Here is a 21964-nt window from a genome sequence, read left to right on the forward strand (position 1 = left end):
TATAGCTGCAGTTTTGTACGCAGGAAGGCCAGAGGCAATGAACTAAAGTACTGGATGAAGCCAGGAGTTGAGTAAACTCGTAAACGAATGCTACTCATTTTCAAACGTAAGCAGAGAGAAACTGAAATGACGTAATACAAAGAGCCTAATAATAATAATTGTTCAAGTTTAACGTCCCAAAGCCCCCATATGATTATGAGAGACGCCGTAGTGAAGGGCTCCGGAAACTTCCACCACCTGGGGTTCTTTAACGTGCGCCTAAATCCAAGCACATGGCCCTCAAGTATGTTTGCCTCCATCAAAAATGCGGCCACAGCGACCGGGATTTGATCCCGCGACCTGCGGGTCAGCAGCAGAGTGCCTTAGCCACTAGACCATCGCGGCAAGTTAATACAGGGAGAATCAACATATACATATAAAGGGGCCTTTTCTTGACCTCCTCGAATATACGAGGCATCATTACTCGCCATTTGCAGGCGGAAACGTTCCCTCAAAAAAATAAGTAAAAGTGATACCAGCCAGTCCTCGTTAGAGTAGCAAAACACAAAGCTTCGGGTGATTGACATTTACGAAATGCCAGTAACGTTACCCAATGAAAGGTAAGAAGTTGAGATAAGAAAGCGAGAAGGTAAAAATGATAAAATGTTAGGACCGAAAAGTAACAGAAAACAAAATGAAAATCCTTTTCGGTTTCGGAGAAAGGAGTCACACACCGGTAGCCATCCGCTATAGGCAAGAGAAAACAATGGCGGGAAACCAAGTAGCTCACACGCTTTCGAAATAAGAATACATGGCCGATGGAAAACAAAATAGAGAGAATAACACACAGCAAAATAAAGTGACGCCGGCTGACACTAAAATGAATGGAAGGGAAACAGCGAAGCCAAACAATGTTGAAAAAGGCCCCTTTGCGCTAAGGAGCCGGAGGGCATGACTGAAGAAAGAAAGGCGAAAGCCGGGTTGGGTTTTGCGGGAGTGCGAAAAAAAGAGAGAACAGGGAGGAAGGGGAGGTTCCCGTCCCTGACAGCCACCGCGCCCCCTTTCCCGTTCTCCCTCGGCTTCCCGTTCAGCCCGGTTCCCGAATCAATCGCGCTCCGGACCCCAGTAGCGGAGGAGAAGCCGGAACACCGTCGAGGGTGGATGGTGCCAGCAGCGAGAGCAGCTCGCTCCCATTCCCGGCGAGCCCGATAGTTGCAGAGTGTCACCGGCTCGCTCAGTGTGCGTTTGCTGCACCGGAGGAGTGCGTGTATGTGGCTCCAATGTGTGCACCCGCTTCCGTTAGCCTGCTGTGATGATTCTGCGGCTCGTACTGCCAGCGCCACTACTGCCCTCGCGACGTCGCTGTGTTGAGTGCGTTGTCGAGACGGAAGTTGTGCTCTCGTCAAAGAAGTTGCTCCGTTGTCCGCAAACTTCCTCTGTTCCTCGCGCACGCCGTCGTATTACGCGCGCCCATCCACTCCGGAGCAACTGCTCGCAGTGACCGTGAGCTTGAAGCATGGCGGCTCAGGCGTCATCGCACGTGCTCGATTTGCCGACATGGCTACGCAGGTCGTGTCAGCTCAGCTGTCGAGGCCGCAAGGATTGCATTCCTTTCCATGGCAGCTGGCTTCTCGTCTTGCTGTCACTCGCCGGTAAGAATACCTTTAACGCTTACTGCGCATTTCCATTAGCAGCGCATGTAAGTCATACATCATGGTGCTTTCCCAGCCTGTTTGAATCGTGAAAATGTCCCCATAAAGTAAAGTGGTTCATTGAAAAGCGATTACATCACCGAATATTCATCATGTCCTCCTTCTTGGACTGGAGTGCGTACTATGGGTACAAACCAAAATTCACCCAGAAAGAAATGTCGTCAGAAATAGTTACCAATGGGTGCCTTCCAAACTCACTTTCCTCAGACTTACCGAGTCAAACGTGAACCAAATGGCCATGACAACCAAGAACAATGAAAAAACATAGATTCTAACAAAATGCATTCAAGTAGAAAGTCTTTCGAGTAAGATTGAAGCCATGAAATAACATGAATGATCTCAACAACCCATTACACGCAGTACGAACACACGTTGTTTAAATGCGTCCAGGAAGTGTCTTCTTCCTTTCAAGCGAAGAGCTTTTCATTTCACAGGTGCAGACTATTAACTGATGAAAAAAATTGGCAGATCCCACGTACAGTGGGAATCGATGATACGCGAAGAACGAATGAGGAAGGTTGATATGCCACTTTCAAATCACCACAACGTTACGAGCTGGAGGTAAATTATGCCATACATGACTTCCGTGTCATGATTATCATATTTGGATGTGTCGTTTACTTTCGTTATGTATTCACGTCACGTGATTCCAAATATAGTATATGTGGAACTAGCAAAGCGGCTGTGAGCACGCTATGAGCGTAGTATGTTGTCATGTTCTTACATGACACCAGTCTCCTTATTATTATGTTCGCACCAGTCATATACTTTCGTCATCCATTGACGTCACTCAATACCAAATTTAGTAAATGTGGAGCTAGCGAAACGGCCTCGAATGCATCATGAAGGGCCCAATATACTCCAACGTAACCTTGACGCGCGCGCACGCTGGACACAGAGACGCTACGTTAGCAAAACGTGAGCACTGTAAGTCTGACGCCAAGCGCGACTGACACGACCAGCATCTGTCAGTGCAGCCGGACGGCAAACGGTGTGAAATGCGACATGCTGCATTTGGCGCCAATACGTTACCCAGACTGCACTGCGTCTGCCTCTTTTCGAGACGGAGGGATGCCGGGCGCGCTGAAACGCGCATGCGTCAAAGCAACGCAGCGCGTGCCTGCGAGTATATGGGAGGACCGGCGCCTGGAGTGGCAACGCCGGCGTGACGCGACGAAGCGAACGCTGGTGCTCACGCACGCCTGGTCACGAAGAGTATTGGCGCCTTGACTGTGGCATGTAGTCATGTTCTCACATGACAAGCGTCTCATGATTATCATATTTGCACCAGTCACATACCTTTGTCATCCATTGACATCACGGAATACCAAATTTGGCATATGTGAAGCTAGCGAAACAGCCGCGAGCGCATCATGTGTGTGGCATGTAGACATGTTGTTGCATTACACGCATCGCATGTTTACCATGTTTGCACCAGCCTCATACTTTCGTCATCCATTCATGTCCTGTAATACTAAATTACGTATAAGTGAAGCTAGCGAAACAGCTGCCAGCGCATCATGAGAGTGGCATGTAGTCATGTTGTTACATGACATGCCTCTCATGATTATCGTGTCTGTACCACTCACATACCTTCGTCATCTATTCACGTACCGCAATACCAAATTAAATATATGTGAGGCTAGCAAAACGGCCGCGAGTGCATCATGAGCGTGGCATGTAGTCATGTTGTTACATGACACGCATGTCACGATTTTCATGTTTGTACTACTCACACACCTTCGTCATCCATTTACGTACCGCAATACCAAACTAGGTATATGTGAAGCTAGCAAAACGGCCGCGAGTGCTTCATGAGCGTGGCATGTAGTCATGTTATTACATGACACGCATGTCATGATTTTCATGTTAGGGTCTGCCGCTTGTGTTCGCCATGCATTCATGTCATACCATAGCAGTTTTGCAACATGTCATGCGAACGAAACCACCGCAACAGCAGCAAGCCCATTAAATGTTAATCATCACATTCAGGACATACATGTCACGATTTTCATGTTATGAGTAGTGAAATATGCTAGACATATTGCCATTTTATGCCATACCACGTTTGGCAACGATACCATTATTCAAACGGCCAGGAGAGCTAAAAGTCGTAGGTGGCTAGATAGATAGATAGATAGATAGATAGATAGATAGATAGATAGATAGATAGATAGATAGATAGATAGATAGATAGATAGATAGATAGATAGATAGATAGATAGATAGATAGATAGATAGATAGATAGATAGATAGATAGATAGATAGATAGATAGATAGATAGATAGATAGATAGATAGATAGATAGATAGATAGATAGATAGATAGATAGATAGATAGATAGATAGATAGATAGATAGATAGATAGATAGATAGATAGATAGATAGATAGATAGATAGATAGATAGATAGATAGATAGATAGATAGATAGATAGATAGACAGACAGACAGACAGACAGACAGACAGACAGACAGACAGACAGACAGACAGACAGACAGACAGACAGACAGACAGACAGACAGATAGATAGATAGATAGATAGATAGATAGATAGATAGATAGATAGATAGATAGATAGATAGATAGATAGATAGATAGATAGATAGATAGATAGATAGATAGATAGATAGATAGATAGATAGATAGATAGATAGATAGATAGATAGATAGATAGATAGATAGATAGATAGATAGATAGATAGATAGATAGATAGATAGATAGATACGCTCAAAGTCGCCGGAGTCCGCTAAAAATGCTTCGCATTTAATAAACACGTGCTTGCAATATTGTTCTTAAGATTCACCTCCACACTCACCAGCACACATACGATTGTGCGCTAGTAAATTCACGCAGGTGTTGTTTAAGTCAAGGGAAATTTACTAGGCAATTATTTGCAAACAAACACAGTAAAATAACGTCCTCAGAGACATGTCGGCACTGGAATGAAATGAACAATCTTGTGGTAGATGTTCCGCTACAGCTTCTTCTCGGCTAAAAGTAAAAGTGATAAATTTCTTAATTGACTACGAATGTTTAGAGACCGAGATTAAGACTGTACGGAAGCTCATTAAGAAAGAGTCGTTGTCTACGGGAACAAACAATACTTCAAACTTCCAATAGTCGAAACGAAGGAAGCCAGACGGACAACGCAAACAAGAACTATAGAAGAAGATGTTTAATGAGAAGGAGGAGAGGTCGGCCCGGAATGTGAGTTGCTAGCCTGCTATTCCTCACAAGGGTAGAAGGGAAAACTGGGCAAAATATCGGTAGTGGGGTCTAAATGCAGGAAATGGCAGTATAGATAAGCGCTTTTTTCTCCAGTTCAATGCAGTTCCAGTGGTGGTTCTAGAGAACAATGGAGTACCAAGGGCAATGGCAAACTTTATCAATTATAGCAGTAATGCCAAAACAATCTTTCTATTACTATACAAAGGGTACAGGATAAGGAAAGCAGTTCTAATGAAAAGTGTATTGTACATAGACACTTACATTACCTCAAGCACATTCGGTATCCGTTAGTATTTCCAATGGCAATTCTACTAAGGAAACTTATCAGACGGCAACAAGTCGAGACTACGAAGTGGTCTAATTTCCTGGAGAACGTGTTTTCTAAATGCCTGAGTCAGGTTCTCGGCCAGCTTATTAATGGCTCCATTCTAAACAGAGCACCTGACTTGCGTACATCAACTTGATGAATTTAGAAGCTCAGCGGCGCTCCCGTCGAATTACATCAGTTTATCAACAAGCCTGTTATTTTTGTCGCAATAATAATAGAACGTGTAGTTAACCATCATTGATTCATTCTGAAGAAACATGAAGGACGTAACCCTCACAGACAAAAATAATAAAACGGACTAGAAATCGCATCAATCTTTATCCACACTATTCGCCCTTGACGCCCAGTTCTGTCCTCTTATTTTCGTCTATGTGAATTGAGTCCTTAATATTTCTTCAGCATTGATATCAGCAGCGGGGATTCCTGCTGCTTACGCTGACCTGTCAGTTCTCTTCTTTTTTATCAAACGCGAAATTTGACCGTTCGCATTGGCGTCCTCCCGCAACGTTGGAGACAAGTAATACCAGGAATCATCATCACGCGATCACATCCGTTACTATATGACGTCACAAAGACGCACAGACCACCAAGTTTAGTTACGTCACGTGAAGTGATGTTGCTTTATGACGCCATTCAATGATATCATATTTTGGTCAAATACAGACAGATCACAGAGGCGGGAGGGGGAGAGATGAACAACAAGAGAGGAGGCAGGGAGGTTAACCAGGCACATGCCCGGTTTGCTACTCTACGCTGGGAGAATGGGAAGGGGGCATAAAGATGAGAGAGAGGAAAGAGAATAGAATAAGAGAAAAAAATGATTGTGAGTCAATGTGGTGACGCGTATGCAGTGGTGGCACTACTCAAAAGTTAAAGGTGGTCACGTAGGCCCGCAGTCCTCAAAAAGCACAAGACAGCGTTGACTGCTTTTCGAGCCGACGAAAGGCGAGGACGGTGTTCCAGTAGCATCTGCATAGAGAGGGGCCGATCGTCCCATTGTCGCAATGCGTCCGAAAGCTTCTGTCTTTCAGAGGCAAATCGAGGGCGATGGCATATCAGATGGTCGATGTCTTCTTTGGTGCAGCAGACGTACAATAACCACGTGCACATATACACCAACCACAGCGTCTAGTTCTGGCGGTGCGGTGGTGATTCCAGCTAGAGGAATCACTCTGCGAATCAAGCTGTGACACGTCACTACGTCTGCGGCGGCAGAACTTGCGGCTTTGCATGGCGCCATAGAGTACATCAAATCCCAGAGATCGGGTAAATGGGCTGTGTTTTCCGACTTCAAACCGGCCCTACAAAGCATGCAGTCAGTCCTTCGACGAGGTTGCCATGAACAGTGAACTTACGAGGTTGTCAAGCTTCTTCACCACGTCACAGGAACAGGCCATGAGGTAAAATTTCAGTGGCTACCTGGCCATTGTAGGATCAGTGGCAATGATTCCGCAGACAACGCGGCTAGCACAGCGCACCAAGAAGAGCACACCCTTCCGATTCCTTTGTCAAGGACTGACGCTGCAAAGCAACTTCGTCACCTGGCACGTAGTGTGTGTCTGCAGGAGTGGAACACCCCAAGCATAAGTCATACGAGACTCTACCAAATAAGCCCTCGACTAGAACTTCTACCTCCATCCAGACTTCGTTGACGTGAAGCTTCGCTTCTTACTTGCCTTTGGTTGGGGGTTGCCATCACAATAGCACATAAAACCCTTATCGGATTGACAGACAATGCAAAATGCAATAACAGAGGCAATGCAAAACAAGTTGAGGGGCTTCCGGTCTTCGAGGCAGTGCAAATCACAATGCCGGAAGCTTTCTAGGGATGGCAAAGCAGTATTAGTGTATCGACTGAAACGAAAAACAACATGACTTTCGGCTTCGAATAGTTTTAAGCAAATGTCTAAGGATCCCCTTCTTTCGAGTTTTTTTTTTTTTGACCAGTTACGCAGTAACGAATGCGTCACGTGCCACAAGAGAGGAGGAAGGCAACCATGCGTGCATCACCACGGGAGCAGCCGTCAAGCGACGAGGCCAACTCCCACAAGCACGCACAGGACCACCGACACTGGACAAAAAAAAAAAACGTACCAGGAAGAGATTCTGGGAGGCAGCGCTCGAATATCGGCGTCTGCCCACATAAATCATTTCTTTAGCAGCTCGCTCTCGGATGGCCGCTGTGAGAGAAAAGTGGGAGAGAAAGAGCGAATCAGCGTCTTTGGTTTCGACAACACAATGGAGCCCCCAGAGAGAGGCTATTTGGTGGAGAGCAAGCACAGATGCCAGCGGAGGATGCGGATGAATAAGCGAAGGGGAGGGAAGACGAAAGGAGCAGCCCGAGCATGGGGCTCCGTTATCTGGCAGCTGTGGACGCGACCCCGGCGGAGGTCCGTCATTTGTTGTTCCAGCGCGCTAATCTGTTCGCCACGGCTGGTCGCGAACTGAAACCCCGATGGGGGCGTGAGACCGGAAGGAGGAAAAGGTCTGTCGGCAGTCAAAAAGAATGTTCCGCTGTATAACAATGACTGCGGCATGATGGCGTGTACATGCCCGATCCGCCACTGAAAAGGGTCTGCCGGTGAAACCATCACCCTCTTGTTCCTCTTGTACAGTAGTCATTGGCACATTATCGCCATTTTATAAAGGTTTGCGGACTCATACTTCCTACATTTCTATGCAAGTTTATTCGGCAAAGTAGGTTATCATGCTACTTAAATGAAACGCCGATGTTTAAAAAAGTTAGCTGGATACCGTGGGTTCTGTTTTACGAATATCAGCGAGAACGTTCAAGGCAAGACATTTCTGCACACCGTAAAATTAGTTAATGAGCGAGTTGTGAACAATGAACAAGGTGCTGGTTCTGCTGTAACTCGCGGTTTTAGTTTCTTTGTGACTTTGTTTTCGCATCGTGACGTTCTCGTGCCGTTATGAGGTCGTTATAAGTCACAAATAGCTACCCTACCAACAAGCCTTAACAGGGTTCGATCAACTTGAACAGCCAAAAACGTCTTTATTGGTGAGTATTAATTGCGGAAAGTGGTGCATGGGATCGAATCTCCGCTCCTTCACCAAAGGTCACGGGGATCATGAATACACGGGAGACAGAAAGAAGTATATTTAGAATATTGACAAGTAGCTGTGCCGACGAAAGGTTGCCAGCTTTTTGCGCAAAATGGGAGTCATGCACTTCTTCTATTAGTCTGCAACGGCGGGCTCATGCACAAATCCCAGCAGTTATATCACACATTGTTAACCGTATTTGTCACTACATCATTGCAGTGAACTCGCGTTATATGAGGCGTCCCACAAGTGCGTTCTTCTGGTGGATGTGCTGTATCATTTAGAGCCACTAGTGTATCGCAAGTTATACGAAGTACCGTGAAGTATGTCCCGGTTCTGACCGTAGTCTACGCACGATACGGGTCCAATAGCGCTCATGACTACATTTTAAAAGAATTTTCTTCCTCTTGGCTTGCCACACACACGGGGTGATGAAAAATGGCCAAAAGACTTGTCTGAAAGGAAGCACAGACCGAGTGCATCATACTGTATCACACACAATGGTAATTATTTTCAGGAGTTTGCCATGCAGTATGCGTTTAAACCATCAATGTCTACCTCTGCTCCGCAAAGCTCGCTGATTAGTTTAGAAGTCTGTCATGCCCAGTCCTACCCAGTCGACTCTACGCGAGCCACCCAACAGCCTTAGTCAGAGTGAAAGGTTAGATACAAACCGACAGAGAGATGGTTAATCGAAACGCAAACACCGTGGGCATTTCAGATATAGTGTTGATCAGCGTAGAACATCGCGGCCATTCACAAGGCTTTAGCCGCATTTAGCACAATACACCAGGATGTCAAATCCTCGCCAGATCTTAACAAATGAACCTGGGAAAGAGAAGATGTGCCGTAGTTACGATATTTCGGAACACCGATGTGAACAGAAGCTGGCCCCAGTTACGTATATCAAGTAGCATACCCTTCTGTACTACTGCCACACCTTAGTGCTGTCTTCCCAACGTGATTCTTCCACACGTGCCATTCGTTAATTATGTAGGAATATCACACTTTTCATTCAACAGTACATTCATAATACGTTTACTTCGAGAAATTCATTTTCATGTAAGTTCTATTGGCTTGTTTACCAAGCTGATGTGGTTAGGATAAACTGCTACTCGAGCCAAAAACAACAAAGAACACTAAGGGGAACAATAGCACTACCGATCTATAGCACTGACCTCATAATTGGCATTCGTCGCCGTAAACGCAGGTCGCCAGCGACGGGAATGTACTCCCGGAATCGCACTTCTCATGTGAGAACGCTGAAAAGAAGGGACGAGGTGGAGGTCTTACGGTCGTTATTCAACTTATTCAATGTGGGGCAAAGCCAACGCACGACAGAGATGCAGCGTGTTCAATGTGAGAGCACTACGTGATGTAGCAAGCAGGATAAAGAATGAATCGAGACAGATGTGCTGGTACACTCGCGAGAAATGGGTGGAGCGAGGACCTGAAAGATCAGCTGAGTCTAATCGACTGGGCCCACAGAGTGCCTGCTGCACGCGAAGCGCTTAACTAAGTCCTTCTCTAGCAAGCCCCTCTGAATACTTGGAGCTTCTCCGCAGAAAATGTCCCATAAATGAATAAACTATTTTTTACCAACGCACGACACACTCGACGAATACGCACACTTGTGTAAGCTCTCTCCGGAAAACAAAAAACAGGGAAATGTGTAAGAACGGAAATAAACAACTCGCCAAAGTTGAATTCTGCGAGTGCCCTACGAACTGCGGAGGCTGATAGATGCTCTTTTGCATCTCAAGGCAAGAAGAACGACGTGGAAAAAGGCGCACGAGAAAAACAACAACGCAACTGAGGGGGGGAGACAAATGCATTTCGTGATACGACTGTGAAGCGGCGTTTTCAAACAGAGATTGCGCACTACGGAGGCTTCGTAGTAAAACACAAAGGCCTTTGGCTCATTCCGTTTCTTACTTCGAATGCAGAAAGAACAGCTTTCATTGTCCTCCGATACGGGGCAGCGCGATTTGCAGAGAAGAACGCGTTGCACCACTTGTACGTTTGGTTGTTGTTGGTGGTGGTGATAAAACGACCACCTTCACCAGTCCCGTTTCGTTAAATTTTATTTCGTTTGCTTGTATTCTCGAAGTTCTTATCCTGGAGATTAGTGTTTATTTTGCTTCTTCTTAGCGCATAGTTTCAATGCGCATGCTCAATTTCAACGTGCGCGATCCCAGCCAAATCTTATTCTTTCTCCTCGACTGCTTCTAACACTTTGTGCATATACGTTTGCCGCTTCAGAACTCAGTTTAGAAGCTACAATGAAGAAAAGACATTGTCTTGCTGTGCAGACTCTCCGCTGAATATATAGAAGCTATATGTTTTTTTTTAATTCACCTTTTTTTAGAAATCTGCTCAGACGTGCAGTATCAATTCGCAACTTTGACGGATGTAAACACCGACCGGAGAAGTTTCACGGAGGTTCTTAAAATGTTCTCCCTGACATATTGCGACGTGAAGCATCGAAATTAAGCGCGAATCGCATAAAGCCCAATGGCCGATTTGTTCAACGTAGGATGTTTTGCAATTGAGGATATCAATCTGGTGTGTATACATCGCTAATTTGTTAGTTCATTTGTTTCGATGCATTGACACACACTTTTAAAGTGGGCGTCCGTGTCGAATATCTGGATAAATAAAAAAGGCATAGCTCGCTAGTAACAGCTCATGTAACAAGCACTAATTAAAAATCAAAATAAATTGATAAAGTTTCTTTTCAAGGGAGCTTCGTCCAAGATAAAATGCATGCCAGCAGCAAGCAAAGTGTGGTCCGTCATGCGTACTAGAGGCCCGACTTATCGGACTTATACTCGCAATACGAAATATGAGACCATGAAAGTAACAATTGTACTTGATAATTTTTGAAGCACTGATGATACATATCTTCACACGTTCCCAATTTTAACCAAGTATTCATACTGCACACACGTCCCGACATGGACTGCCCTTTCGGCTTCATGTGAACAGTCAACTTTATAGTAGTCATGTCTTTAATTTTAGCGTTACGTTGTCCACTTCACTGCTTTTATACTTCTTCTCTCTCTCTCTCTCTCTCTCTCTCTCTCTCTCTCTTTGATGAATGGAATAAACTGAACAACTGTGATTTTCTGATTGTACACCACGTTATGCAGATGACGTGTTTAAAACGAAATAACGCTGATCAAGATACGTATGTACACTTTTGTATTGTACTACTGTGTCAAAATATACACCTGAACACTACTTCACAATGATTTACTACTAGTGCACTTATTTATAGCTCCGACTTTTTCTTAACCAATAACGCTACTGGTGTCTTCAGCAGTTCGAGTCAATGAAGTCCAATTAGTGTAGCAGCTCGCGACAGTTCACAATTTCTAAAAAACCAAGCTGTCCTGTGTCTGGAATGTGGCAAGAGATTTGTAAATGATGAACTATCGAAAATTCTTTGTTGGTGATCTGCTGGATTTATAACGTACCACTGAGATCTATCTGGGGATCTGTAAACAGCTATGCGCCCCATCTACTTTTTTAAGTCACCGTTTGAGGGTCAGTGGTGTTTGAACGCGCTTCATCCGGGATTTGACCGCCAATTTGTCCGAAACTCGGCAGAAAGGAATCGACCAAATTACTCATGAACCGTTTGTATGGTGGCGAAGCACACACAGAAACTGAATATACCTACTAAAACCTTCAAACCAATGTGATACAAGTGTATCACAAGAAAAATAAACAGATAAGAAAACAATACTAACGAAAGACGCACCACATGGGTAGTTCTTTTGTTTTATTTTTTTTTCTAACCTTCCCATCAGAGAAGTAAAACTGAGTTTCATGAACAATGCAGAAAATTACTTGGCTTCTTATCTTTTTCTTGTTTTCTACACAATATGAAAAAAAGCAAAAAAAAATCATCGGTATAACGGCAGCGTATTTCTTTCGCTGCAGACGAGCTTTTACAGAGCTATACAAACTGAGGCAAAAGAACGTTTTCCTTCGAACTCGGCACAATGGTTGCCGTTTGTGATAAACCTGATATTCTCTACTCTCATCTTTCAGCCTACAGCTTTAGCCCATTTCAAACAGATGGAGTCGCTCAAGTCGAGGCAGTTATGTCCCTCAAAATGCAGTTCGGGAAGTAGAAGTAGGCAGGTCTATACTCTCCGTCATGCATTCACAGGCGTTTACTCGTCATCTATATTTTTTATGGTCGCAAAAAGAGCAGTACGCATGACCTTATTTCTGTATCTTTTTAATTGTGATTGGCAAGAGATCAACGCAAGAAGCGAAACTAGCTTTCTCTGTCGCTTTTATTTTCTTGACTGGCGTAAAAGGCTGTTCTTACGGCGCAGTCAACTCTTCTTGGCAACAATAAATATATACATAGAAAAAGTGGTTACACTCTTTCGCACAGGCTGACATAAAAGACAGGTAAGTATTAGCAAATCAATCGCAATCTCTTCATTTATACTACTACGCTTTGTGAGTGTGTGAGAGAGAGAAGCAATCATTTTACTACACAGAGTAGTGGAGCGCCGCCAGCTCTCTCCACTCATACCAGAGTACGCGCCGAAGTGAGAGACAATAAAACGCTTATTAGATGTTCTACGCAAGTAGGCAGGTGAGTGCGATTCTTAGTTCGGGATCCCACTGGCGTGGGCCACTGTCCTCGAACGTTTCAAAAGGGTCTCTTGGGTCTTCGGGTCCGAGCAGGACAGAGATGCTTCCCACCCTTTCATGCTGTGTTGTGTCCGGGGTTGCAAAGGTTGACATTTCCATACCATGTAATACAAGGAGGGGCTGTCTTATTGGCGCAGAACCTGCACTGTGGTGCGTGTGTGTCGGGATCTATCTACGGAGTGGGGTAGGACAGGTTGTGCAGGCGACGCCACGCTACCTGCGATTCCTTCCTGAAGTTGGGCCCTTAGGGCAAAAGTTGTTTTTTTTTTTAGTGTTTGGTGTTGCATAATTTCTGTACACATAAGAAGCGGGTTAATGCTCAGAGCCGAGGGTGGGAGCATAATTGCGGGGGTTGGAAGTCCGTAAAAGTAATTGTCGGGTTGAAGTATGGGCGCCAAAGTGCAGCGAGCGCTCTACCACCAAGCCATCTAGGGCGCTCATATTACTAGCGTGGCTATGACGACGTACAAGGTACAAGTGACGACCATAAGCTGCTTCGCATCTGAAATACAAATGCTGCGGTGGCGCTGCAGAAAATTATCAAGAATTAGTATGTGCAACAGAAATGTGGCAAATCTCGCTGCTCAACACGTCGCGTGATAGCTCTGATTTGTGAGAAAACAAGGGCAGAGATGAGAGAGAGAGTGAGAATAAAGTCAAGACACGGAGAGATCTGGTTGCTTAGTGGGTTGTTTGGTGGCCTTATAGCTAGGTGATGCAGCTTGTTTCTAGGCTTCTTCTAGGTCATTGGTGGGCTTTAGGTAGGTGATGTCAGTTGTTTCTACGTTGATTTTTAACTCAAAAGAGGTTTGAGTTCAAGGGACACTAAAGAGAAACAATTCATAAATTCAGAATAATATACTGCACTCCAAAAACGCCTATGTCATAAATTTCATCATCAAAAGTTTATTAATAACTGAGAAAACTGACGCTACGATTTCATTTTTACATTTCGTGCTGAAATACCCAGTGTGACGTCACGAATTTTAACGTTACTGCTTGTATTTTGGGGAAGTGTTGACGTGCACATATATATAATATTTGTTCTCCTGAATACCGCAAGTTATACTCTTCATGACATAAGCTCCAACAGTCTCCTTCAGCGCCAAAATTACATCTTTATAACAAAATAATTAAGCGAAAATTTCAATATGCGTGCCTTGTTTGGAACCCCTTTAGTGAAACCAACAGTACCCGCCTAAAGAATCTGTAAAAAAATGCTGTAAGGGTTATTTATTGAAAATGTTCTCCGTATTACTGACCCGCTGAACTAATTCAGACTAACAATATTCCATGTCTTGAAATAAGACGTAAAGCTGCACGCTTACAATTTCTCTACCTGATTTGAAATCGGGAACTAGCAATGAACCTCTCACTCTATTTTCATCTTCTTCATCAAGGCTTACTCGCTACCGTCATCATAATTCTTTGACATCATATTTTACGAGGACAGCTTTAATCAAACTTTTTCCCACGCACCGTAGCAGACTGGAATAATTCTTTGTAGCGTTTGATTTGATGATTGATATGTGGGGTTTAACGTCCGAAAACCACCGTATGATTATGAGAGACGCCGTAGTGGAGGGCTCCGGAAATTTCAACCACCTGGCGTTCTTTAACGTGCACCCAAATATAAGCACACAGGCCTACAACATTTCCGCCTCCATCGGAAATGCAGCCACCCCAGCCAGGATTTGATCCCGCGAGCTGCGGGTCAGCAGCCGAGTACCATAGCCACTTGACCACCGCTGCGGGGCTCTTAGCCTTTAACCACATTGGTATCATTGAAAGTTATTAACAATATTAATATTAACCATATTGGTGTTTGCTTTGTTTTGTTTTATGTTGTTTTCTTGCCCTAACCCTGCTTCGACCTCTATAAGCTCTGGCGTATTGAATAAAAAAAAAAAGAACGACAAGATTTTCTGATACGTCGTACGTTAAGTCTGTGGCTTTCTCAGAAAACAATGTTCTTCATTTATACGCTTAAAAACTGCTCAGTGTGTAGCGCACGCCTTCGAAATCTATAAAGTTATGCCATTTGTCGCGAACATTTTCAGGTGGCTTCGCCACGCGCATTTTCTTTTTGCACGTTTTCAGGCTCACCGAACGTCTCGTCGCGGCAAGCGTGGTGTCTTCGTGATTGGGAAAGTGTAATTTACTAATAGGGAAAAAAATGCTTCTTCTCTTTAGTGTTCCTTCAAACCGCACGTGACAAACACGACACGACTTTCCAAAATCCAGAAAGCGAACCTCGCCCTGAGACCAGGCATCGCGCCTGTCATAAATCTACGGGGCAGGTCGTCGTTGGCGTCGGGCTTCCATCGCTTAAGTGTCTTCTCGTAGCCGCCGTGTTCCCGGTCCCCAGTATTTCCATTTTGTACATGCTCGGCTCGCTGCGGTCACTTCGCAGCCATTTTTTTGGGCTTTCTTGATTTTCATTGGGCCAGCAGAGAGTAGTGGGATCTCTGGAACACATACCCATTTGTGATTATGATAGTTCTTTTATATAGGCCATAGAAAAAACGCGCTTTATAATCGGCCCCAAGACTTACGGCTCACCTAAACAGCTTATATTATTAACAAATGTAAAAACGTACAGAAATTAACCAAGTTGATGACACCGCATTTTTAGATGGTGATATGTGCAGGCATGTACATATGCGAGGAAAACAAGCACGCACAACGTGCATTGTCATTGCAGTTTGACGACTGAGAAGTGCAATTAATTTTATTAAAATTATGCAAAGCAGGTCACAGCACAGTAAAGATAATAACGGATAGATAAATAAAGATTCATGTTCCACCTGTGAACTCGAAATCGTATAATTGCTGCGTGAAAAATATTAACGTACATGAAACATGTTCTGCTGCAGTAATACGGAAAATCTGTTGCAAATGCATGGAAACAGAGTTCGAGAATTCGGAGACATACGAGTATCCAGTCTTGTTTTGAAAATTAACCTATGACAACAGCACCGAGAGTTGTTTCCGCCAGTTAGAAAATGTTCGTAGAGCAATAAAATAATCTTTACAGGTGAATGTATGAATGAATGAATTAATGAATGAATGAATGAATGAATGAATGAAATATAATTTTTTAAATCTGCGTTAAATTTAACAACATAATGTGCAAATTCTGAAGACGATTTACAAGGATCCAGCAAATAAACAAACAACCGATGCACGTCACTGTGAGCTCTAGTCAACATTTCTCAAACTACATATTTTTTATCTTTTTTGTGTTTCCATTTCAAGTTAGATTCATGCTTTACTCAACATTGCAGACTCATTAAATAGCTACGAATAAAAAAATTTTTCTGAGGCACTTTTCGGACAAGATTTAAAGCAAACATACGCCTGAGGCTTAAATTTCAGGGGCGCTCAAAACCACCCCTTCACGAACGGCTTTTCTGCTTACAATTTTGAAATCCCATTTGACGGGTGTCACTTGCACGACCTCGATACTCACAGACAAGGAAGAAGTCAAGGAGAAGCAAGAGGGGCATTGCAAAGCTCGAATTGTGTGGCATCGCTATTGATCAAAGCCCTCTCTCCTCTTCCTCCTGGCGTAGTTTTCCAAGTCACACATCTGAGCCACACGCTTGCATCTCTCTATTCATCCTGTTCAGCTCCTCACTTCCAGCGCTCTAACGCCGCCAAACGGCGCTTCTTCGGAACCAAGCAAGCCAGCTTCCGGAAGAGGCGGCCCTCTTTTTCGGGCGCCCTCCCCTCACGCACGTGGCGCAGTGCCCCGCGAACGTGCGGATTCCCGCGCTCATTTAAAATTAACGCCGCATGGCGTGGCTTAATGGCAGCAGGCGATTGTGTGCCTGCTAACCCACAGCAGTGCGGATAGTAGGGCACGGGCAGAGAGGGCGGGGACGCGAGAAGCGCCGAGCGGCACCCACTTCGATTCACATGCGCTGACTGAACTCGCGTCAGAGGGGACTTGGTGGCATGCCGAGGAGTACCCCAGGCACGTGCCCCAAAGAAGCCACGTGCACGTGAGCTCGGGGCACGAAGAACTCGCCTGATAAAAAGTGAAACGGGGTCGGTGCAGTTGGGAAGATTGGAGGCAGGAGGCTATGGAGAATCGGAACAGAAGCTGTGAAGTATGCGGGTGCGTGCAAGCGGCGAGATAAAGCTAAGTGAGTCTCGGCCAATCTCACGCAATTTGTGAGAGATAAGTGAACAAGAAAGCAGTTTTCAGTGGAAGATGCTTACGGTGCCGAACAGTTCGTACACCCAGAAATGGAGGGCTGATAACGTGCTGCGGCACCCTCTCTGAGATACGTTCGCCGATTGCGCGCCAGTTAGTATTACGCCGTTTTATGCGTGATTTTGTAGGACAAGAAGTACTGTGATTTATGTTCAAGATACGGTAATAAAGTGTTACGACGGGTAAACTGTTACCACGCAAGAAAGGTTTCTAATAAGACTACTCTGTGCAAGTGTCTAATTGATAGAGTTCTTACGCGCACGCTGGTATGTTTGGAATATCAACGAAAGCCTGACTTTTAAGGGCTCAATCAATGAATACAAATTATGATTATCAAACTAATAATGTTTCAACAAGAACGCGCCTCGTCAACCTTGTAATGGCTGCGAGAAGCTTTCTTTGAGAACCATTTTGAGAAAACACTAATCATTTTTACTCCTCTGGTGGACTTTGTTTGAGAAAACAAATGACACAATGTGTATTTGACGAACCATACAACAATAATAATAATTAAAATACGTATATAGTATAAAGTCGTACTTCAGTGAAACAAAATTATACCATCTTAAATATTCAATAAATAATTTTCTATGAAGCTCTGACAGCCTTCATTACCTTGTTTTTGAGGCTACAAATTCAATTTATTAGATGTGATACACTGACTATTGCAAGGTACCATTGGTTCACCCAATATTTTGTTATTTAAATCATAACAGCGCAACAATATGTGACTTTGTATGCAACAAGAAGATTTAATGTACATGCTTGCTTCGGAAATATGTTGAAAATGCAAGTAAAAAAGCAACAAAAGGCAGCCTGCAAAATAAATTATGCAAGTCATTCTTTGCCTCTTTATATAACACATCAGTAGCACCACTATGTATGGGGCGTAAAAGACGCTTTGTTTCTTAACTTTTTAGCGTGTGACTGTGAAAAACATATCGATGTAATGTATATATATTTCTTTATTACGAGTTACCGTATAGCTTTGTTAGCGCACATGTGCTACGTGACAAGTGAAAGTCTTTGTTGCTTATTGTATCTGCACAAAAAGTGTGCAACTCTGATGAAGTACAGGTGCAGAGGCCTTTGGTAGGCGTATAAAAACGTCTTTTGCCTCTGTTATCCTTTTCCTTACATTTCCAGAAATGAAATACTTACTACTAGTACTACTAGTAGTAGTACTACACTTCTGAAAGTGCTTATGTCTCCCACTAACGAACAGTTGCTCTCTCAGGGAGCGATACAGACATAATGGATCGCGCAAAATAAATCACCTGACTCATGTATGCTTCTTTTGTGACGGCGAATCATTCATCTATTCATCCATCATTGCCAGGAAATTACGAGCCTTAGAGAGATGACACCGATGATGACAATGAAGGAAGCAGCATCAACATAAAAAAAATCTAGCCGCATTACGCATCCGCAGCCATGGCAATATGATGAAAATACAGATCACGGCTCTCTTCAAAAATAGTAATAGAAAAAAGAAACCAGCAAAAACCACTTGATGGCAGTTGAAAGTCAAGCACGTGTACCCTGTGGTTGTTCTCATTAGCTATACTCATGTGTTTTTTTTCGCTGGTTTATTCTTCCTATTACTTTAAATCAACTCGCCCAACAATTTACGTTACTGAAGTTCAAAAATAGTAACACCCTTAAAAATATTCGAGAACCAGAGAAATGCAGACGCCACGGCCCATTTACAAATATATAAAAATATAAGAAAGGTGATTCCGGTCGAGAGCAGTCCTAGTCGCTTTTTTTGTTTTAATATAATGGCCCAAACTCGAATGACTGACCGTTTCTTATAACCTGTCCGCTGCCATCGAGGTACTCAACGCTCTTTGGAGAGATTGCATTTCGCTGTAGATATGAGTCATTTTTGTTTCTACTTTACGAATCATCGCAGCTGTAGAACTAGAGAACGGCCGCAATATGTAAGGAGAAGCGCCTTTCGTGAAGCTCAAAGTGCCATTGTACGTTTATTTTTATTTTCATTATTATACTGCATCTACTGCGCACTGAGCCGAATGTCCTCCATTGTCGTTTTCCTCTCGCTCTCTAAAGCGATTTATTATTATTACCTATGGCAGCACCGCTAGCTCAAAAGCTGACGTTTCACATCACTAGTTGGAACTGTTTGTTCTGTCTCGTTCTCTTTTGCCAGGAACCTTTTTTTCAGAAGAGGGCCATTTATAGTATTAGATGGGCACTAGTGAAATCTCATATCCCGATAGGACAGGTTCTTCTAAGCCGCTTTCATCATCTCGCATTCTTGTTCGCTCAGTCCTACCGTGCCGACATCTGCAGATGCCACACTTGAGACAGCTATAGAAGATATGAGCGTGTCTACGATCAACAATCTGGCGGCGCTGGCTGCGGTCTTTCAGCGCTTCCGACAAATGCTCTCGCACCTTCATTTTTAATCTTCCTCGTACGATTTCATGCATGAGCTCTTGCCAATCGAGACTACCAGTTTATATAAGCACGCGCAGACAAGCGTTTTATTTCTCGCTGACTTTCATAACCAAATGAATGCCTTGACGACACGGGAAGAGTGACAGCACGACGTATGGAGACAGATGCAATAAACTGTGCAGAACCCCATCAGCTAATAGAAAACAAACGCCAAGCCTGAAGAGAATGCAAGTACATATTGCCTTAAGGTGTTGCTGCACAAAACGTGCCAGATATACTGGGTGTTTCAAAAAACGTGTCGAACATCCCTAAAAATCTGGAAAATTTGTTAATTGCTCATCGCCTTCAGAACTGCTTTTTTTAAGGCAGGCATCTGAAGATGATCAAACGAATTTCAGACCGTAAGTAGAAAAGTTAACTGCATTAGCTTTTTAATTGAATCAAACTAAACAACTTTTCGCATAGAACCTAAATGAAGTTTACTACGCCAAAATAATTACTAGAAGCAGGTCTTTCTATATTTCAAAGCTGACATAGAATCAATGCATCAAGAGCTTCAATTCTCCCTTTTGACATAACCATCTAACCATCTTAGGTAAAAAGCTAATTGATTTAAGCTTGTTAACTCCTCTCCGAAATAATGTCTTTTAACATCTGAAGGTGCCAGCCGCTACGAAAAAATACTTCAGGTGGCAGCCAGCAAATATCATATTTTCCTGAATTTTGAGGCTTTCGGACACTTCTCCTGATGTCCTCAAGGTAGCCTAATCTTCTCATCTTTGCTGTTGTTTACTGCGTTGATGTGTTCCACGTTTACTTTTGGCAGCCTCTAAATGTTCGAAATGCATCATCTCGGGTCGTGATCACGTGTTGAGTGTCTTCTGAGACGAAAAACTCATGGAAGCAGAAATATTGGTTTTCCACCCCCAATCCAATCTTATCTGCTTATTGCGTGGGTGGTGCTCACTGACGCAACCTTTTAAAATATTCATGTTGCTTGGCTCCGAAACTACTGCACCAGTTATCACGTGTCTCCAAAGCATCGGAAACTTGCACGCTTCTTGACTTGATCTGCTCCATGCACTGTCAGTTAATCTGTACACATTACAAACTGCTGCATGTGAGAATTCATAGAGTAAGAGACGGATGAAATTTCAGCATAGGAATGACAAAAAAGCATGGCATCCTCAATTAAGCCCACACTTAAGTTGTTTGCTCTTCATACCTCAAACGTCAGGTGATTGTCACAATTCTAGTCGTCTGCTTTCGGGTGCTCTGTTTGCAGGCTCACATTTGTGAGATCACAAGAATAATCAAGAAATAACCGTTTCTATGAAACGCGGAAAATGAGTACTGACTAGTGAACAACCATTCTTGTTCAAAGATGCAAACAGAAAGCAATAATAGAAGCTGAACTTATGAAATTCCTCTGAATGGCGATGTTTTCAAAGGCTCGTTTTCCCTGGTCCTCAAGGAAGGTTTTCGAGGATTAGCGTCACACCATATAAATCAAATGTACTACTTCAAAACGAAATATAGCCATTCTTGGTAGTCTGAAAGCTTTGTACGTGAATGTCGTCGTGATTAACATTTCCGGTAGGCCACCAGCAACAGTTCACTGTACGAATATTGATGTTCGTGCCAAAGTTTTTATTGTGCATCTGAGTCTGGTCATAGTGAAATCGTCTATAAATAATATTATGCCGGGCTAGTTGAATATTGTCCGTGGCCTCGGTAACATTCGTGACCTTTTAAAAAACACAGATTATGCTTTCGTACCCAACACTCGTAACACTGCTTTATATTTCTTTTTTTTTCAGCAAGGTTCCAGATTTAAAAGTGCCCTTTTTCAACTACATGGTAGAGGCATACGCGCAGGATCACGTCAGCGTGTGACTCGTGGTAAATTGTAGGAGCGAAAAGTGGGCGAACAAAGAGGGCAGTAAGCTACATTCGTCTTAGAGTTCTACGTCTCCTCAAAACACTGAACTTTACTTGCCAACATCATTTTCACTGCCTTTAATTGCTGTCCTAACACGCCATGCATACATACGTTCAATGAAATTGAGTTTTCATTCCAACGTTGCTAAACTGCGAAGCTAAACAGCCGAAAAATTATAACCTACAGGTTTCTACACCTATTAATGAGCTTATCTTAAACTGCAACGAGCGCGCCGGCTGACAGCCGGAAATTTAAACACGGTGATTTGTTGTTGTTTTTATTCCACTGAACTAAAACGCAACACCCACTTTGTTGAATTCCATCACCGGACCATGTGGACCGCTCACGATTCCCGCCTCTAACTACGTTGAAAGGTAACTTG

General features: G+C 43.6%; 1 protein-coding gene across 1 annotated transcript in view; it reads left to right on the forward strand.

Moving 5' to 3' along the window:
* Positions 1 to 1125: 1125 nt before the first annotated feature.
* The window catches only part of LOC119172851 (cell adhesion molecule Dscam1-like), a 284967-nt gene continuing 264128 nt past the window's right edge, over positions 1126 to 21964 (forward strand). The window contains exon 1 of the mRNA XM_075893168.1: positions 1126 to 1631. Within this exon, the coding sequence (XP_075749283.1) occupies positions 1496 to 1631 (136 nt within the window). The 5' untranslated portion in view covers positions 1126 to 1495. The remainder of the gene's footprint in view (positions 1632 to 21964) is intronic.

The sequence above is a fragment of the Rhipicephalus microplus genome, chromosome 4 (genome assembly GCF_043290135.1).
Source record: "Rhipicephalus microplus isolate Deutch F79 chromosome 4, USDA_Rmic, whole genome shotgun sequence".
NCBI lineage: Eukaryota > Metazoa > Arthropoda > Arachnida > Ixodida > Ixodidae > Rhipicephalus > Rhipicephalus microplus.